This window comes from Ipomoea triloba, chromosome 3, assembly GCF_003576645.1.
Source record: "Ipomoea triloba cultivar NCNSP0323 chromosome 3, ASM357664v1".
In the NCBI taxonomy this organism is placed as follows: Eukaryota; Viridiplantae; Streptophyta; class Magnoliopsida; order Solanales; family Convolvulaceae; genus Ipomoea; species Ipomoea triloba.
The window spans coordinates 13550615-13570124 of record NC_044918.1 but is presented as its reverse complement, the minus strand read 5'-3'; the positions used below and the strand labels follow the sequence as shown (position 1 = coordinate 13570124).

The window sequence follows — 19510 nt, the reverse complement described above, 5'->3', positions numbered from 1 at the left end:
ATTAGGAAAGGACGGGGAAGACCGAATAGAGTAATAGACACGGCAAATTATACTATGGTCTATGGATCAGGGTCTATTTTCATTGTGATAACTTTTAGTCACGGTTGTAAAAATTCCCCACATAAAAGAGTCACTTTCATGTTGCTTGACCATAAGGCCTTTGAAAGTTTTATAAAATTTAATTTTTTCACTGATTTTATAAAATTTATCAGATTTGTATATTTAGTTGTTAAAAATGACATATTTTATGAGTCGGGTTCTTTTGGGGTTAGGGTTTAGTGAGAAGTGGGTGGCTCTTATGCGGGAGTGTGTGACGACAGTCTAATATAGAGTTTTGGTGGAGGGTAAGGAGTGGGGCCCAATTGATCCGGGTAGGGGGCTGCGGCAAGGGGATCCTCTTTCACCTTATTTGTTTTTAGTTGTCGCTGAGGGTCTTAGTGCAATGCTTCGTGAGCAAGAGAGAGATGGGGCTATACATGGTTTTCGGGTTGCTAGAAGTGCTCCTGCGGTGTCCCATTTGTTTTTTGCCGACGATTGTTTGTTCTTTTTTTGGGCAAAAAAGTGCAGAGTACTGGCCACAACCGTGGCCAGGTTGTGGCCAGCAGGCAGTAGCACTGCCTTGTGGCCACGGGTCTGGCCACGCCCGTGGCCAAACTTGTGGCCACCGGGCAGTGCTCCTGTGCACAATGCTTGACTTCTAGGCAATTTTTGACCCCCGAATCCTTTGAATTTGTGTATATGGTCTTCATCAAAGTTGTAGCCCTTCAAGTTAGCTTTCCAATGACATAAAGAACACTTGATTTGGACATTCCTACGAAAAGATATGGCTAAAAAACCGAGCAGTGAACGAGTTATGCGGGAATTTCAACTTCTTGCTCTTTTGCTCCAATTTTGCCTTTGTTTGTCCAAATGACTAAGACCATTAAAAGCACCACTCTTTGGTTCTTCAAGAGGTGTTTCTCTCATCTTCATAGCTTGTCCTAAGCTTCCATTGACTCTTCATGCATCCAAAATGCCTTGTCCTAAGCTTCCATTGACTCTTCATGCATCCAAAATGCTCCAAAAATCATCCAATTCATCTAAGTCATCAAGAATTATGCTCCAAAAATCATCCAATTCATCTAAGTCATCAAGAATTACACATAAAAAATCATCCAATTCATCTAAGTCATCAAGAATTACACATAAACACACAAATGAATCAAATGAGGAACATTTTGGGTAAAATTATAACCAATGACAAGAAAAATAAACTTAAATGCAAGGTGAAAACATGAACATTTTGGCACTTATCACAAACAATCTTGAGGCAGGTGTTATTAGGGAAGTTCTGAGGGAGTATGGAGAAGCGAGTGGTCAACAGGTTAATTTTGATAAGTCCTCTATTGTTTTTAGTCGAAATGTTCATGCGGTGGATAAGGAGGCTGTTTGTGAAGTCCTAGGGATTCATGAGCAGCAGGGTATGGGGAAATACTTAGGGTTGCCCAGGTATGTGGGTCGTAAGAAGAGGGAGTGATGACTCCATTTCTAAATACCTTTTTGCCCCCTCTTTCATCTATTTTTGTAGTTAAGTGTTTATACTTGAGTGGGATTTATTACTTGGTTGTGTGTTTTTGTGGTTATAGGTGAAATTCTTCACAACAAGTGGTAAAGGAAGCAGTTTGGAAAGCTTTGGATCAATTTTGGTAGCTTAGGATCTCACTCAAGGAGGAAGAAAAGCAGCGGAGCGCAAAATGGAGCAGGAAAAATTACTAAAAAAATGAAATGGGTAGTGACACGGCCGTGTCCCTGCCCGTTTTGGTCTGCCCTAAAACTGATCACCAAAATGGGTACTGACATGGCCGTGTCCCTGCCCGTTTTGGTCTGTGCTGTTCTGTTTAAGCGCGTTTTTGCTGCATTTTTTGGGGATTCCGAACCCTAGCTAGTTTAGACTCTCTCTCTAATATTTTCATTAGCCATTTTTAGCTTAGAATAGCTTAGATTGACATTGTAGAACACTTTGCAAGCATCTTTTGGTAGTTTTGGAAGGGATTCCAACAACATCTCTCCATCATTAATAGTAAAACTCTTACTTCCTCTTCTTCAAGTGTTTTTACATTTATTGCATATTTATGCTTTCCTTGTTGAATCTTGCTATGTTTACCTTAAATATGAGTGAGTAGTCTTTCATATGGGTTAGATTTGGTGTTTATTGCTCTTATTGATGCTAGTTAGATGATTATTGCATAAAGGGGATGAACACCCATTTAGGGTTCTTGAGTTTGAGTTGGATTTTGATTTTATCTTTCAATGATTAGTTGCGCAATGATTATTGCTTGTCTTTGGAAAGTCTTTCATTTCAATGGAAGTTGGATGGAAGACTTAAGCCAATACAATCTCAAACCCATTTTCTCTTCTATGGAAATAGGGGTAGATTTGGGGCTTAAATAGCTTTTGTTCTTCAAGAACTTAGGTTGATACACCATGGGAATGGGGCAACCTTTGTTCTAATCCTTGTGGAAACTTGGATTCTTTTGTGCTAGCATCAAGAACCTAGGGTTATTGTTCATCCCCCAACTCAAGTGTTAATGCATCAATAGAGTAATACACCTAATCTAACCCATTCTTCCCAATAGATTTTAATCCTAGTTTAGGCTTGTTTTCCCTTATATCCATAATTCCAAAATTACTTCTTAGTTGTTATACTTTAATCCTTAAAATGGTTGCTTGGATCCTTATGGGTTTCAAGACCTTGGTGACTAGAGTCTAGGTGATTAATCCTTACGTGCCATAAAATCCAATCCTCGTGGTTCGACTTTACACCCATTTTCACACCCCGCTCTCACTGCATCAAATTTTGGCGCCGTTGCCGGGGATTGGCAATTTGGTGGTATAGAGTCTTTGCCTTTATTTTTCTAGCATTAAGGTTAGCAAACCTTTAGGAGATCAAGCTTTTATTTTTGTTTTTGTTTTATTTGCACTAACCCATAACCAAATTCTCCCAAGAATGTCTTTGATGGTGCCTGTTAGTAGGTTTTCAATCAAGAACCTTTAACCATAGAGGGGTATGATTCCCAAGAGCAAAGGATGTCATTTCCCGATTTCGTTAGAATGGGTATAAAGACCTTCCAAGGCGGTCCACTTCAATCATTTCTTTCATACTCTAAATGGTGTTCATATTGTGGAGAAGCTCATGCTTTGGAAAGTTGTTACAAGTTAAACTCCACAATACAAGCACCACCTCCCCAAGAGTATCAACCTTTCCCTCGGGTGTTTGGTGCTAATATGAATCAAGACGTTTTTCAAGGAGGTGCACCACCATTGCCTATGCCACAATCTCTTTGGTGTGCCATATGTGGAGGACTACATGAAGCCGAAAGATGCTACATCTTTGACCCTAATTTCCAATATCAAGGCCAATTTCAAGGACCTCCACATCAAGAACCTCAAGAACAATTCCAAAACCAATTTCAAGAAGTCCCTTACCAAGAACCTCAAAATGAATGCCATCTACTTGATCAAGATCCCGAGATGAAATTTATGATGGCCAACATGCTTATGCAAATGAATGAGCTTCAAGTTCAACTAGACGATTTGATTGCTCAAAGACAAGGTTTGGCAACTCAAGAACCCATTCAAGAATCGTTTTCCAATGGAGAGGTTCTACAAAAGTTGTTATTGCCAAATGAAGGCCATGTGGGTGAAGCAAATGAGAAGATAGGTGAGGACCTTGAAGATAAAGAGGATGAGGTTTATGATGAGTACATTGATATGGAGACACCAAATTGGAGAGAAATGGTAGAATCTCAAGGGAATGGTGACAAAGAACAATTTGAAAATGGTCCAAGTCATGAAGTGCCCAAGAATGATGGAATTGAAGAAATTGGTGGCACAAACAAGAAATGCTCTTCATTGGATGACACTCTCATGGATGAAAACTTTAGAAAAATTTGGGAGTCGGGAGGTATGGGTATTGTTGAGAGTGTTGACACTCGTTTACCCATTTTCATATCTAATGATTCTCACTTCTTGTTGGTTCATGAGGATGACCCGAGGCTCTTGTTACTTGTTGAACAAGAGAGTGTTGAAAAAGGAGGAATAGAAAAAAATCAAGTATACATTCTTGATGATATGATTGTCAAAGAGCCTATTTCAGATGTGTTAGTTGAAAAGAATGAATGCATGATACTTGATTTTGGAAAATGTGGGGCCTTACACGATGATGTGAAGGGTTTGAGCTTAAAGGAATTTGTTGATGGTCATCATTTGAAGCACTATCTGGAAGATAGAATCGATAGGAAGATGGGAATTTTTCTCCTCCAATCTAATGATGGTTGAAACTTGAGAGGTCGAGTCGAGCTAGTGACATTAAACTTAGCGCTTCATGGGAGGCACCCCATGTTATCTTTCGTTTATTTCATTTTAATTTCCTTGCAATTACTTTCTAAGCTTTTACTTGCTTTATTTTTCTTTTAAGAGTTAGAACTTGTCCTCTTTTCATTTGATCTTAAGTGCCGTATGCATATGAGGGGAGAAGTATTACTTTCAAGTGATTTGAGGGGGGATTATTCGAGTGAGAAGTGCTTTTGATTGCTTATGGGAGTGTTGGGGGTAGTGAGAATTGATGCATTCATGCTTTGGTTGGCTGTTGAATTGATTTTAGTTTGATATGGATCGAATTGAGAGCGAAAATAAGGGTAAGTGTTGAAAAATTGAGATTTTGAAAAACAGAGCAGGGGGGAAACGGGGGGTGACACGGCCATGTTCCCCCCCATTTCATTTTTTCTACAATTCCAGTGTGTTTTTGAACTTACAGGCTTCGAGGAAACGGGGGGTGACACGGCCATGTTCCCCCCCATTTCATTTTCCACCCTTTCCAGTGTGTTGTTGAACTTACAGGCTTCGAGGAAACGGGGGGTAACACGGCCATGTTCCCCCCCATTTCATTTCCAAAAAAAAAAAAAAAACTCTTTTGTTTTTCTTTTACCCTAACCACCCCAATACTCCTTTCTCTTGCTTTCTCCCCCATTTATTTTGTTTATATTTCTATGCTTTTTGGTTGAGTTGGTCATCCCCCTCTTTGTGCTTACTTGTTAGTCCATCGTGGACGATGTCTATTTTCTAGTGTGGGGGGGGATCAACTCTTGTTTTGAAAACATGATTATTAAAAATTAAATTTTTTTTTTGTTGACCTTTGCTTGAATGACTCAATGTGCATACTGTTTGGGCATTTTGCTTTCCTTGCTTTAACCTATGAACACTTCCTTTTTGTGGTTGGTGGATGTTATGGCGGTACTTGTGCAACCTCACCTGTGATAGATGATTTGAAGCTAAACCCTTGATTGATCCAGTCTCTTGCCAATAGCCTTGTTAGCCTTTAATAAATGAATAACTTGACCTTGTGTGTTGTGATTGGCTAGTGAAGGCTTATGTGAGATTCCGGTAACGGTTGTCTTGCTAGAACTTGCCCTATTACTCCCCAATGTGAAATCCTAGGAAATTGCATGATTTGAAATGATATAGGCCATTTTTGTTTAACCCTTAGCCTTAAAACCTACCCTGTGAATATGTGTTTATCCCTAGTTGTCCCCTTTTGAGCCTTTTTGTTCATGTAATAAAGTGCTTAGCACTTGTTCCACTCCTATATTAGTCTTTCTTTGTTACCCTTACTAATTTTCCCCTTAGCCTTTAGCCCAAAAAGAGAAAAAAATATATATATCTCCCTTCCACCCTTGAGAGAATGTAGCACTTGTTCAATAGTTAGAAGAGATTCATGTTGGAGCTTATCTTTGTTTACATCACTCTTGTTAGTCTTGTCTTAGTGTAGGGGTTTTGCTAAATAAATGGAGTGTGTTTGTTATTTTGAGAAAGTGAAAGTCTTTGAAAAGTAGAAAAAGAAAAGAAAAAAAAAATGAAAAAAAAAAGATGCTTGAAAAAGTTTGAGAAAGAAGTTTGAAATGATGAAAAGTGAAAGAACAAAAGGAAAAGTGAATAAAAGCAAAAATGTATATTCCTTTCTTGTTTTTTGTGTCAAACCCCCACCTTTTGAGAGTGTTGTCTAGTATTCTTTGTAGAGTGCTCCTTTGCTCTTTTTGTTAAGATCTCTTTTAGCTTAGTTTGTAAATATGTGTGAAATTCTCTCATTTTTGTTTATCTCCATACCCTTTCTTTGTTTAACCATTTACCCTTAGCCCCGTTATAAGCCGAATAAAGACCTATTTGATCATTTCATGCATTCCAAAGATCGATCTAGTGGGAGTAAGAAAGGCAAGCCTATGGGATCTCATCTTTAGCCATGTTTTGCATAATCTCAACTTAGCATTTGTGCACACAGGGTCCTCACATAATCTAATAATTTGGCACTTGGTTATTGGCTTGAGAGGGAAACTCATTTGTAAGGCCTAAATGATTCTTGAAACAGAACGATTTGTCATGAGTAGGTTTGTGGTTTGATTGGTTGAACATGAGGAAAGTGTGAAAAATGATCATAGCTTGGAAAGTGACTTGTCCTTAATCTCTGCTTGAGGACAAGCAAAAGTTCTAGTGTGGGGGAGTTGATGACTCCATTTCTAAATACCTTTTTGCCCCCTCTTTCATCTATTTTTGTAGTTAAGTGTTTATACTTGAGTGGGATTTATTACTTGGTTGTGTGTTTTTGTGGTTATAGGTGAAATTCTTCACAACAAGTGGTAAAGGAAGCAGTTTGGAAAGCTTTGGATCAATTTTGGTAGCTTAGGATCTCACTCAAGGAGGAAGAAAAGCAGCGGAGCGCAAAATGGAGCAGGAAAAATTACTAAAAAAATGAAATGGGTAGTGACACGGCCGTGTCCCTGCCCGTTTTGGTCTGCCCTAAAACTGATCACCAAAATGGGTACTGACATGGCCGTGTCCCTGCCCGTTTTGGTCTGTGCTGTTCTGTTTAAGCGCGTTTTTGCTGCATTTTTTGGGGATTCCGAACCCTAGCTAGTTTAGACTCTCTCTCTAATATTTTCATTAGCCATTTTTAGCTTAGAATAGCTTAGATTGACATTGTAGAACACTTTGCAAGCATCTTTTGGTAGTTTTGGAAGGGATTCCAACAACATCTCTCCATCATTAATAGTAAAACTCTTACTTCCTCTTCTTCAAGTGTTTTTACATTTATTGCATATTTATGCTTTCCTTGTTGAATCTTGCTATGTTTACCTTAAATATGAGTGAGTAGTCTTTCATATGGGTTAGATTTGGTGTTTATTGCTCTTATTGATGCTAGTTAGATGATTATTGCATAAAGGGGATGAACACCCATTTAGGGTTCTTGAGTTTGAGTTGGATTTTGATTTTATCTTTCAATGATTAGTTGCGCAATGATTATTGCTTGTCTTTGGAAAGTCTTTCATTTCAATGGAAGTTGGATGGAAGACTTAAGCCAATACAATCTCAAACCCATTTTCTCTTCTATGGAAATAGGGGTAGATTTGGGGCTTAAATAGCTTTTGTTCTTCAAGAACTTAGGTTGATACACCATGGGAATGGGGCAACCTTTGTTCTAATCCTTGTGGAAACTTGGATTCTTTTGTGCTAGCATCAAGAACCTAGGGTTATTGTTCATCCCCCAACTCAAGTGTTAATGCATCAATAGAGTAATACACCTAATCTAACCCATTCTTCCCAATAGATTTTAATCCTAGTTTAGGCTTGTTTTCCCTTATATCCATAATTCCAAAATTACTTCTTAGTTGTTATACTTTAATCCTTAAAATGGTTGCTTGGATCCTTATGGGTTTCAAGACCTTGGTGACTAGAGTCTAGGTGATTAATCCTTACGTGCCATAAAATCCAATCCTCGTGGTTCGACTTTACACCCATTTTCACACCCCGCTCTCACTGCATCAGGGAGATATTGGGTTTTCTTCGGGAGAGAATGAAGGCCAGAATCTCTAGTTAGGGGAATCGTTTTTTTATCTCGAGCGGGGAGGGAGGTCTTGTTGAAAACCGTACTTCAAAGTATCCCAAACTATGCCATGCAAGTATTTTTACTGCCCAAGGGTTTGTGTGAGGAATTAGAGAGGTTGATGAATTCATACTGGTGGGGGTGTGAGAACAAGGGGGGTAAAGGCATCCGGTGGAGTGCTTGGGGGGATTTATGTAAACCTAAGAGACAAGGGGGGATGGGTTTTCGTACTGTGCGGGAGATGAACATGGCTATGTTGGGGAAGCAGGGTTGGAATTTTTTAACTAATCCTGACGCACTTGTTACAAAGGTTTTTAAGGCCCGGTATTTTCCGAATTGCTCTTTTCTTGAGGCAGGTGTGGGTTCCAATCCGTCTTTTGTTTGGTCTAGCATCCATGAAACCCAGGGTATTTTGAGGGAGGGTGTTCGGTGGAGGATTGGTGATGGTCATTCTGTAAGGGTGTGGGCCATCCGTGGCTTCCTGATAATGATAATCCTTGTGTTATTACCCCTAAATTCCTTACCTAAATAATCCTTATGTTCACTCCCTTATGACTCCAAATAGTATGGGGTGGGATATCGAAATTTTGAGAGATCTTTTTTGTCAACGTGATATTGATCTCATTATGAGTTTACCACCCTGCTTTGGTCATGCTAATGACTCGTTGTACTGGGGTTGGGAAGGGAATGGGGTTTATAGTGTGAAGAGTGCTTATCGTGTGGCAAAGGGGTTTGTTTGTCAGGGGAGTGATGTGAGATGGACGGGGCTGTGGAACTTAAATATTCCCCCTAAGATTAAGTGTTTTTTCTGGACACTTTGTACTATGCGCCTTCCTACGAAGGATGCTCTTTGTGTGAGGCGTGTTCCTTGTGATCAGATTTGCCACATGTGTGGGGAGGCTAATGAGACTATTACTCACTTGTTTGCTAATTGTTCTTATGTTCATGACTGCTGGCATGTGCTTGATGCTTCTTGGCTTTTGTCTTATGTGACTTCTTTTCATTCTTGGTTGGAGGAGTTGTGGGATGTTTTGCCAGTGCACATGATCGAGAAGGTGATAACTATCTGCTGGGCCTTGTGGGAAAACCAAAATACTAAGCTTTGGACGAATCAGTGTAATGAGCCACGTACTATGGTTCACCAAGCTTTACTATATGTGGCTAATTGGCAGTAGATTACTAGCGATGTGATAAGTGCAAAAGATGCCATCTTTATAAGGTCATTATCGGATCGTCTAGTGCACAAATCGTTGCTTTTGTGTTTGATTTGTCCCTTTATTGCGTTAGAATGATTGACATTGCTATTAGACCCCGTTCCACGCTTGCCTAATTGTTTTGTAGGTAAAAGATGTGCAAAAAGGGCAGGAAATGACAACATTTCAGATAAGTGAAGAACGAACCAAAGTTGGAGCAAAATTAAGCCAGGACTGCAGTGGACGCGCGTCCACCCATGCGTCCGAAATATCGCTTGCAGAAGTTTGACAGCAGAACAGAGGTCTGCTGTGGACGCGCAGCGGACGCGGGGTGGACGCCCGCGTCCAACTTTCAGCCCTCTGAAGTTTGGAGTCTGTGCAGCAAAAAGCACGCTGGACGCGCAGTGGACGCGCGTCCAGCCGTGCGTCCATTGCGGAAAATTCAGCAATTGGGCGAGATTTAAAAGGGGAATTGAGCCATTTTGCGGGGGATGCATCACATTTCAATTTTAGATCAGTTTATAATATTTCTCTCTCTAGGATTAGCCTAGAGAGATCTCCCCCAATTCACTCCACATTCCCAATTCACTCCACATTGCAATTCTTAGGTTTAGATTAGAATTAGAGAAGAATTCCATTGTTGCAAGATTGTGATCTACATTCAAGTTCAAGATTAAAGTTCAATTTCAAGTTCAAGTTCAAATTCAAAGTTCAATTCCTAGCTAAGTCTTCCTTTTAATTTCTTGTCATTACTTTTGCATTTTGCTATTTCAATTCCAAATATGATTAGATAGATCTTTGTGGATTTGGATTGAGCAATGTTGTATGGATATTCTTGAGCTTTGAATTGATCAATTAGGTTTTGCAATTGCTTTGATTATGAGTTTGGTTGTGTGAGTGGTGATCCACTTTGACTCTTGTGTAGGGGTGATCAACCTATATGAGAGGTGTTTGGAGAAGGAGTCTCATCTACGAGAGTAGAGTTACTCCTTAGCCTAGCCTAGCACATTTCCCTCTCACCTTTGAGAAAAGGGAGAAGTGGAAGATAAGAGGCACATAACGTGTTTGACAAAATGCCTCTCCTAGCCTAGTGATCACAAGGATGACATTACGGTCTAAGGAGTGAGTCCATTGACCACAAGAGTGGCGGTGGTGTTGGTGACCTTATCTCACTTTCATTATCTAAGTGTTGCTAGCCTAATATCTTAGGAAATCAAGGATACCTATATGAGTTGCAAGATCCAAATCCTCCTTTCCAATTGATTGTTTCCTTTGTTGTTCCTTGTTTTCATTATGTTTCATGCACCTTTCTTACTATGTTTGGGTTAGCTTTCAAACACTAAACACTCTTGTGCTTAATCCCCTTACCGCTTGAATTCCCTCCTTGCCATCCTTTGAGAATGATACTCGGGAACTTCTTCCCGTTTTAACATCTATTTCTTTCCATCCACCGCGAAAACTACAACTCATCACGATGCAAGCAGCTATGATCTCTCAACTTCGTCGCCTCCTATTGCGGATACAAACTGGCAGCCTCCGCCATATGGCTACTTGAAGATAAACATTGATGTTGCCATGGACTCTGAGCGGCGCCGTATGGGATTCAGTTGGGCAGTCCGGGATGCTTCGGGTGCGCTTTTGGGTACAATTATGAAAACAATGGAGGGGCTCTACGCGGTTAAGGAGGCGGAAGCTATAGGCGCTAGAGAGGCCCTAAGTTGGATAAAGACGAAAGGTTGGCAATATGTGATCCTTGAAACTGATGCTCAATTGGTAACAAACGCCGTTTGTGGTGGGGTTAATGTCACTCCTTTTGGGGCTATTATTTCCGACATTCGTAGTTATTTGCAAGATTTACCCAATGTTCGTTTTCAGTTTGTTAAACGTAGTGGTAATATAGTAGCGCACACTCTAGCTTTTTATGCTTTCAATCATTCGGATGGGGGGTTGAGTGAGTGTTTCACCTCTAGCCCTCGATTCCTCTCTGCTGTAATGCGTGACATTTTAATGAATTAATCCATGTTGGTTTTGTTTTTCAAAAAAAAAAAAAAAAGAAGAAGACATATTTAAGTATTCAAATTTGCATAGTGAAGTTGATGACAAGTATGAAAATATCATCCATAACCATCAAATTTTTACAGATGTAAGGCTAAGTTATGTTCTTAAATTCTCATGGGATCCAAAGCCCATACACACACACACACACACACACACATATATATATATATAGAGAGAGAAGGGGGGAGAAATAAGTTCTTGTGCGGTTGTATGTGTGGTTGCTTAGGTGCATAATTTTCCTTCTTAAAGTGCGTAATTTTCCTTCTTAAGGTGCGCAATTTTCCTTTTTTAAGGTGCGTGATTTTCCTTCATAAAGTGTGGTTTGTATGCTTAAGGCGCATGAACCTAATATAATAAAGTTTTAAGGTGCGTTGTTTTCTTTTTTAAGGTGTGTGAGTTGTTGAAACTTAATGTGCGCCATTTTAAAACCTTAGGTGTGTGATTTGTGTTTTAAAGTGCGTGATTTGTGTACTTAAAGTGCGTCGGTTTAAAGTTTTAGGTATGCATAGTTTGTGTTCTTAAGGTACTTTGTTTGTATGTTTAGAGTGCATAATTTGTGTACTTATTGTGCATAATTTTAATGCAAGGTGTGTAACTGCACAAGTCCGCACAAGAACCTTCCCCGCACTTCAACCTTTCCCCCTCGCTCTCTTTTCTCTCTCTATATATATACTTATTTATTTATTTACGTATGTATGTATACTTTAATACTTATATATATGTAGTCTCTCCGACACTTGCGGACCTTGAATCAGCTATCAAATTTTGCTGAGTTTTACACGACTAAGGTCTAAGGTGATGAAGAGCAAAAAACTGGGTGTTACTTCCATCAATCCATCTTTTGATTCTTCCATGGAGGGTGAGGGTAGCAGCTCAGGCGGCCTACCTTATTACACCCCAACTTATAAGCCTGCCCTACCTCTACACAACCATCATTATTATTCTTCCGCCAATAATAAGCTTTTTTATCTTGCCCTGCTTGCCATCTTCTGCACTCTCTCTTATCATTTTGGAACTTGGCAAAACGGCGGCGCCGGCTCAGACACTTCTATTACTTCTATCTTCACCGCCAAAATAGCCACTGCCAAAACTTGGTTATTTTCCGAAGACACCGCCACTACCACTACCCTTTCCTCCACCCAGTCATTATCATCTCAGTCCGCAGGGTTAGACTTCAGCACCCACCACGGCAACGGCGGAGGTGTTTTAGGCAAGGATGAGGATAGCGTCAAAGTTTACCCGCCGTGTGACGTCAAGTACAGCGAGTACACTCCTTGCGAAGACACGGAGAGATCCCTGGCGTACGATAGAGAGCGGTTGATATACCGAGAGAGGCACTGCCCCAATAAGAGTGAAGTTCTCAAGTGTCGTATACCCGCCCCGTTCGGATACAAAAACCCGTTTAAGTGGCCGGAGAGCAGGGATGTAGCTTGGTACACTAATGTGCCCCACAAGGAATTAACGGTGGAGAAAGCGGTTCAGAATTGGATTTGGTTCGAGGGCGACCGCTTCAAATTTCCCGGTGGCGGTACCATGTTTCGCAACGGCGCTGATGCTTACATTGACGACATTGGAAAATTAATCAATCTCAAAGACGGCTCCATTAGGACTGCCCTTGATACTGGCTGTGGGGTACGGTACCAATTTTATTTTGTTTTCTCCTTGGAATTAATGATCCCCATGCAAATTTTATTACATTTTATTTCTTATTAATGTTATATTTTCGGTATAAATATTACATTTTATATTGACCCGAGTCATTTCAAGGAAAAGGAACTGTGAGACTTTTTCAATAATTAGCTAGCTTAGCTCATATATGAGTTTTAAGTACCCTACCATTCAAATTAAATCTTCTTTCTTAGAAAGTAAGTGTTTTTTTGTTTTTGTTTTTGTTTAATGTTTATAGAGAGATGCCACGCACACCGTACGTACCATGCATATTTAATTAGTTATAAAATGGAAGTAAAAAAATATCCGGCTTAAGGACAAACGACATTAATTTAACGGAAACAACTAAATTAACGAATGGTCAGAATGGTTTCTGACAAAAGAAATACTTATCAGTTTGGTTGGCAAATTAATGTAGCAGTTGGCCTGGCTAGAATATGAGTAGTCGGAGTCAAGATTTGGCTGTTTGTCATTTAAATTCAAAACGTGAACATTCATGCACATTTGCATATAAGTTTTATTTCGAAAAGAATCTCGTTGCATTGCATGAGAATGACTTTTTGGAATGTATGAGCTCTCAATATGACCCATTCAATACACTACTTAAGAGAAAATCAATTTTTAGTGAGCGTAATATATAGTTACAAATTGTATTTTAGAATATATATATATATATACATGTTCTTGCTACTACACGTTAGTGAAACTTAAATTGTGTGTACGTACTGACTAGGTTGCTAGTTTTGGTGCATATCTCTTGTCGCGTAACATACTTACAATGTCCTTTGCACCAAGAGACACTCACCAAGCTCAAGTCCAATTCGCTTTGGAAAGAGGAGTTCCTGCTTTGATTGGCATTTTAGCCTCGAAGAGACTTCCTTATCCCTCTAAAGCTTTTGACATGGCACATTGCTCTCGTTGCCTCATTCCTTGGGGCCAATATGGTGCGTATATATAGTATGTACACTAATAACTTAATTAATTATTAGTACGTAGGTGTACGTGACTACTTTAATTATTTACATTTATGCATGGGATGATCGATCGATGTAGATGGGGCGTATTTGATTGAAGTTGATCGAGTGCTAAGGGGTGGTGGGTACTGGATTCTCTCCGGGCCACCAATCAGATGGAGAAACTACTGGCAAGGGTGGGATAGGACGGAGGAAGACCTGGAAGCTGAACAAACTCAAATTGAGAAAGTTGCGGAGAGTTTGTGCTGGAAAAAATTAATCGAAGTTGACGATATTGCTATTTGGCAAAAACCCTACAACCACATGGACTGCATTCAACTCCGACAGGCGGCGACTTTGAAAAATCCACCAATGTGCCCTACATCCAACGATCCTGATATGGCCTGGTACCTACTCAGTGATGATCGAGTTAATTAATTAATGTATGCATATATGTTTTAATAATAATTATAATGTATGTATATTTGGATCATCATATCGATCAGGTATACTGATCTACAAACATGTTTAACACCCTTACCTCAAGTGTCCGATGAAAAACAAGTGGGCGGCGGGGAGTTGGAGAAATGGCCAAACAGATTAAACGCAGTGCCGCCAAGAATAAAAAGGGGAACAATAGATGGGATTAGTGGTGAGAAATTTGAGAAAGATTCAACACTGTGGAACAAAAGAATATCTCATTACAGTGCAGCAATGGATGGGCAACTAGTTGAAGCTGGGAGGTATAGAAACATATTGGACATGAATGCATTCTTGGGAGGATTTGCAGCAGCTTTAGTAGATTACTCTCTTTGGGTCATGAACGTAGTTCCGGTCGAGTCTAAGCTTAATACACTGGGTGTCATTTATGAACGGGGACTAATCGGAACATATCAGAGCTGGTACTTAGCTTAATTAATAATGCAAACACATACTTAATATTTCTTTTCTGATCTTCTTCTTCTTCTTGTCATTGTCACTTGTCAGTGTGTAGCTAAAAGTTGAGCCTTTCATTTTTCCTGCGTTACATACAGGTGCGAGGCAATGTCAACCTACCCTAGAACATATGATCTCATTCATGCGGATTCCATATTCACTTTATACCAGGACAGGTGATTTTTAGTGAAAATTTTGGTGGCAATTCATACTGTACATACTACTAGCTACTATAATATAATGCTAATTAGATAATGGTTTGGTATGGTATTATATATGTATGTAGGTGTGAAATGGAAGATATACTGCTAGAAATGGATAGGATAGTAAGGCCAGAAGGAAGCGTGATCATAAGAGACGATGTGGATGTGTTAATCAAAGTGAAAAGGATTACAGATGGGCTGCAATGGGAAAGTCGAATTGTAGACCATGAAGATGGGCCGCTTCAGAGGGAGAAGCTTTTGTTTGCTGTCAAGACATACTGGACTGCACCTGCTGCCTAGCTAGCTTCAATTCATTTTTTATTTTTCATTTTTGAAAAAACATGCCCAATTATATATATATCTACTTTAATTTTATTTAGTTATTGGTTAAGCAATTCCAATAACCACATTCATGTTGCATGATGAATGTCCATTCTTATTACTTTTATGTGTATATTTGACATTAATTTATATGATTTTGTGTTAATTGAAAGTTAAGCATGTGTTTATTTGATTCTTTTGTGCAATTCATTTTTTTTTTTTAAACTCAATTAACACCACCCAATTAAGCAGCTGTCAAAAGTCGTCGTTTATGTAACTTCCGGGTCCCGGTCCCCAACCACAGGCACAGCCACTGAGCCACTCTTTCTTCCGTATACTATACGGTGTAATATAAAGAGTATATATATAATATAAGCGCGCCTCAATTCTCATCTCCGGCTGTCTCTCTCTCTCTCTATCTACTATCTCCTTTTCAAGTACAGTAATTCTTTTGTGATCTTCAAATCAAATCTACAATGCAATGATAGATGGGTAAGGCCAGCAGATGGTTTCGCTCGCTTTTAGGCTCCAAAAAGTCGTCTTCCGGATCCTCGCCGTCTCCGTCTCCGTCTCCTAAGGACAAGAAAAACAACGCCAACTCTGCTAAGTCTTCCAATACCGTTGGCAAGAACATCGGTGGGGTCTCCCAAGGGACCCACTGCTACGGAACTGATGGCGCCTCGCCCAACCCGCACCCCGAAGCTACTTTAGACGCCAACAAGCATGCCATAGCGGTTGCTGCTGCCACTGCGGCGGTGGCGGAGGCTGCTCTTGCGGCGGCTCAGGCTGCTGCGGAGGTTGTGAGGTTGACCAGTGGGAATAGGCCCACCGCTGCGTATGTTAGCAGCAGCTCTGATCGCCGCCTTGAATGGGCTGCAGTTAAGATACAGTCCGAGTTTCGAGCTTATCTGGTACGCAACCGCAATGCGGTAACAATTAATATGCTTCTTCTAATTCAAGTAAAAACCGTAACTTTTATCTTTTATGGCTGATTCCCCTTCCCTCTATGAAAAGATTTGATTTTTAGCATTATGCCTGATATAATGAGAGCTTATTGTTAGTTGTTACTAACTTGGTATATCCAGTCTACTTGATTTTTTTTCCCCCTTCCTTCTTTTTGGTGGAGGGGGAGAGGGTGTGAGTATTTTCTTTGGGGGGCGGTGAGAAGCCGCCCATGCCCCATAGGCCGGGGTGGGTGGACAGGGCTTGGGGACAGGTGGAATGATCAATTGCAATCACAATGCGAAATAATTTCCTCTTATCTCCACCATTGCTCTTTGTCGTTACATCACTATCCTTGTGGTGCATCACATCAATGCCCCATGTGTTTCAAGGCAACATGGAGGCTAATTCTTGCTTGCTCGATTCACCATTATTATTACTATTATTATTATTATTATTATTATTATTATTTTCCTGGATTTTACTTCTTCAATTGGCAGTCCCCATGGACTGCTCTCAAGTCTGGCTTTTTGACCAACGTTCCCACTTGACATGGTTTAGTGCATTGTCTCAAGTGTCTAGAGAGTACTTCTGGGTAGTGGGATTGCATGCCCCTGTCTCTTTCATGTTTTGGGTGTACTCTAGTGCTACCTCCAATTCAATTATTACAGCAAGGACATTTTGGGAAATGTACATTTTGTATATTGGCTGTCATTGTATATTATTAATCAATGGTGTGAAAGATTGAAAGGAAGATCTTTATAGTAGACAATATATCTTTATGGGTACATCACATGTGTGGTTGAAGCTCATCAGTCATCAGACCCCATTTCAACAGCATGCGCCAGAATTGGACCCTCATTCAATCTTCATTTTTTTAATAGCACTAGACATAATTTTGGACTTGTGCATCATGTGAAAGCTTGTTAGACAATTCAACTTTTAGGGTTTATGGTCACGGAGCCGAAGCTGAACATTTAACCAATTACTCGAGTTCTAGATTAGTTGATGGCTTTTTATTCTCATAATCCAGAGTAGTTGCTAACTGATTTATACATTCTGGTTCAAGTCATGACTTGATGCAATTATATTCAGGAAACTGATTAATTGATGCAGCAAATGTTAATAGTAGGTTGAGTAGGGCATCATTTTTTCACATTAGTGTTTTCAAGCATGATGTTGCAGTTTCCTGCTATTCTGGTAATTGTTTTCTATTTGGTATATTTCCTATGGCCCCCCTACTGGTTCCTTTATTTTGACATCCTAGCTTTAGTCTGCTTTCATATTCCATAATGGTTTGTAATTATGCTTCCAAGGGCGGCCAGCCTTCCACCATCAAGGGTTCTGAGTTAAATATGTGGATTATATTCATGTACATTTGCTGGGTACTAATCTACTGTTGTCTAAATATGACAGCATGAAACCATTTGGCCATTAATTTTCTAAGGTGCATTTGTAGGCTAGGAGGGCACTGAGAGCATTAAAAGGACTGGTGAAACTTCAAGCTCTTGTGCGAGGCCGCATAGTCCGGAAGCAAAGTGCAGATATGCTCCGTCGCATGCAAGCATTGGCTCGAATACAGGCTCGGGCCTGTGCAAATCGATCTTTGGTGTCTGAATGCTCTCATTCTGGTATTAAAGCCTCGAAGATCCATTGCCAAGTAAGTACATGGTGTGTCAATGGCCACACAATCTTGAGGGCATTGCATTGTTTTGCAAGTAGTAACTATACTTTGTTACCAATTATCTGCAGGGTATTTCATCATCACTTAATAAATATGACTCTCAACTGCGTTACTTGAGTACTAATCATGGAACAAACCAAAAGGTAGTCATCCTCTGTTAAAATTTGATCCCTAATATGAATCTGTTTGTTGTGTCCTTTTTAAAGCTCAACAGTGAATGCGCACCAAAAAAAAAAAGGTGATGTGTGGACTGTGGAGGCAATTCTGAAGTCATGGCATCAACATTTATTTGAGCTTTATTTTCATCTGTGTATCCTTCAACCCTAAATTAATCCTTCACTCATAGTTTCCCAAGTCAATCATTGGATAAAAGCTAACATTTTTTTTTTCTTTAATTTACATGATTAAATTTTTTTTGTGGTTATTTCAAATTTTTATTAGTAATTTGATAATTTGGTTTCATGAATTAATGCATATTGATGACATTTATAATGCAGAGATTTTACTCAAAATCGAACAAAAATGAGAACATGAGCAGGGGAAGAATGGACAGAGGGTCAAAGTGGCTAGATCGCTGGATGGAAGATTATGCCAGGAACAATTATGCAGATTCCAATCTTAATATGGGAGGTGATGATGATGAGAAAACTGACAAGATACTTGAGATAGACACTTGGAAACCTCGTGTAAACCCCAAAGGGAGTGAAAGAAGCTCTCAGAGTTCACATCAGATTTCAGCATGGAATGACAATGGCCTAGGATTTAGAACCTCTAATTCTATGTCTAGGCATTCAAGTAATATGAAGAAGCCAAATGTTAGTCTATCATCAGAAGTCTCATCTTCACAATCAGTAAAGTTCCCCCAAGAAATGGATCAGGAAGGCAAGTGGATTGTTGACCACAGCCCAGGTATCCGTTCTTCTTCTTCTAAACCTGGGAGTAGTAGTAGAAGTCAAAGAGGACCCTTTACTCCTAACAGGAGCGAGTGCACTCGAAGCTTGTTCAGTGACTTCCCCAACTACATGGCTAATACAGAGTCGTCGTTGGCTAAAGTTAGGTCCCATAGTGCACCGAGGCAAAGAATGCAGCTGAAGTGGATGAATGGTGTTTATGATACAGACACAAATTCAGAGCAGAGCTGGAGCTTACGTGGTAGCTTCAGGGGCAAAGCATACTCAGGGTCTGGACGCATAGATAATTAAACTATGATGGATCGGAAGATGATAGTCCATAATTGACAACGAACAATTCAATAAATTAAAGCTGTCTGGTACTCTCAAAAAACTTGTCCACATTACATTCATTATTCTTAGCTTCTAGACTGCATGCATATTGCTGTGTATTCATTCTGTAAATTGAGAAAAATACTTGTTGGAATGATGTTTAATGACTTGACTGGAAATGTTAGTTTTTGGCTACTGACTTGACTGTTACGTCCGTTGCTGGTAAAAAAATGTTTGATTATGGCACATGCATGCCTGCCAATAATTAACTTGGGAAATGAATAAATTAAATTATATTGTAGGCCGGGTGTAGGAAATGATATGTAATGTGGCAGCACATTAATTAATTTTGTGAGGTTACGTTTTGGGTGTCAAAGCTGAATAATTGTTAACAACCATACATATATGATGATTTAA

At 39.7% G+C, this 19510-nt stretch overlaps 2 protein-coding genes across 3 annotated transcripts; both read left to right on the top strand.

Annotated features, from left to right (window-relative positions):
- The first annotated feature begins 11909 nt into the window (after positions 1-11909).
- LOC116012791 (probable methyltransferase PMT16) lies at positions 11910-15407 on the top strand. The gene is made up of 6 exons (XM_031252452.1): positions 11910-12795; positions 13565-13775; positions 13885-14191; positions 14291-14686; positions 14819-14896; positions 15007-15407. Exons 1-6 carry the CDS (start codon positions 11962-11964, stop codon positions 15221-15223), a joined length of 2043 nt encoding a protein of 680 aa, XP_031108312.1. The 5' UTR covers positions 11910-11961; the 3' UTR covers positions 15224-15407.
- Positions 15408-15645: 238 nt separating this feature from the next.
- Positions 15646-19303, top strand: LOC116012792 (protein IQ-DOMAIN 14). 2 transcript variants are annotated; one of them, XM_031252453.1, is made up of 4 exons: positions 15646-16155; positions 17646-17846; positions 17939-18013; positions 18368-19303. In XM_031252453.1, exons 1-4 carry the CDS (start codon positions 15733-15735, stop codon positions 19070-19072), a joined length of 1404 nt encoding a protein of 467 aa, XP_031108313.1. In that variant the 5' UTR covers positions 15646-15732; the 3' UTR covers positions 19073-19303. The 2 variants fall into 2 exon arrangements, with proteins under 2 accessions (XP_031108313.1, XP_031108314.1); XM_031252454.1 differs by lacking the exon at positions 17939-18013.
- The last annotated feature ends 207 nt before the right edge of the window (positions 19304-19510 follow it).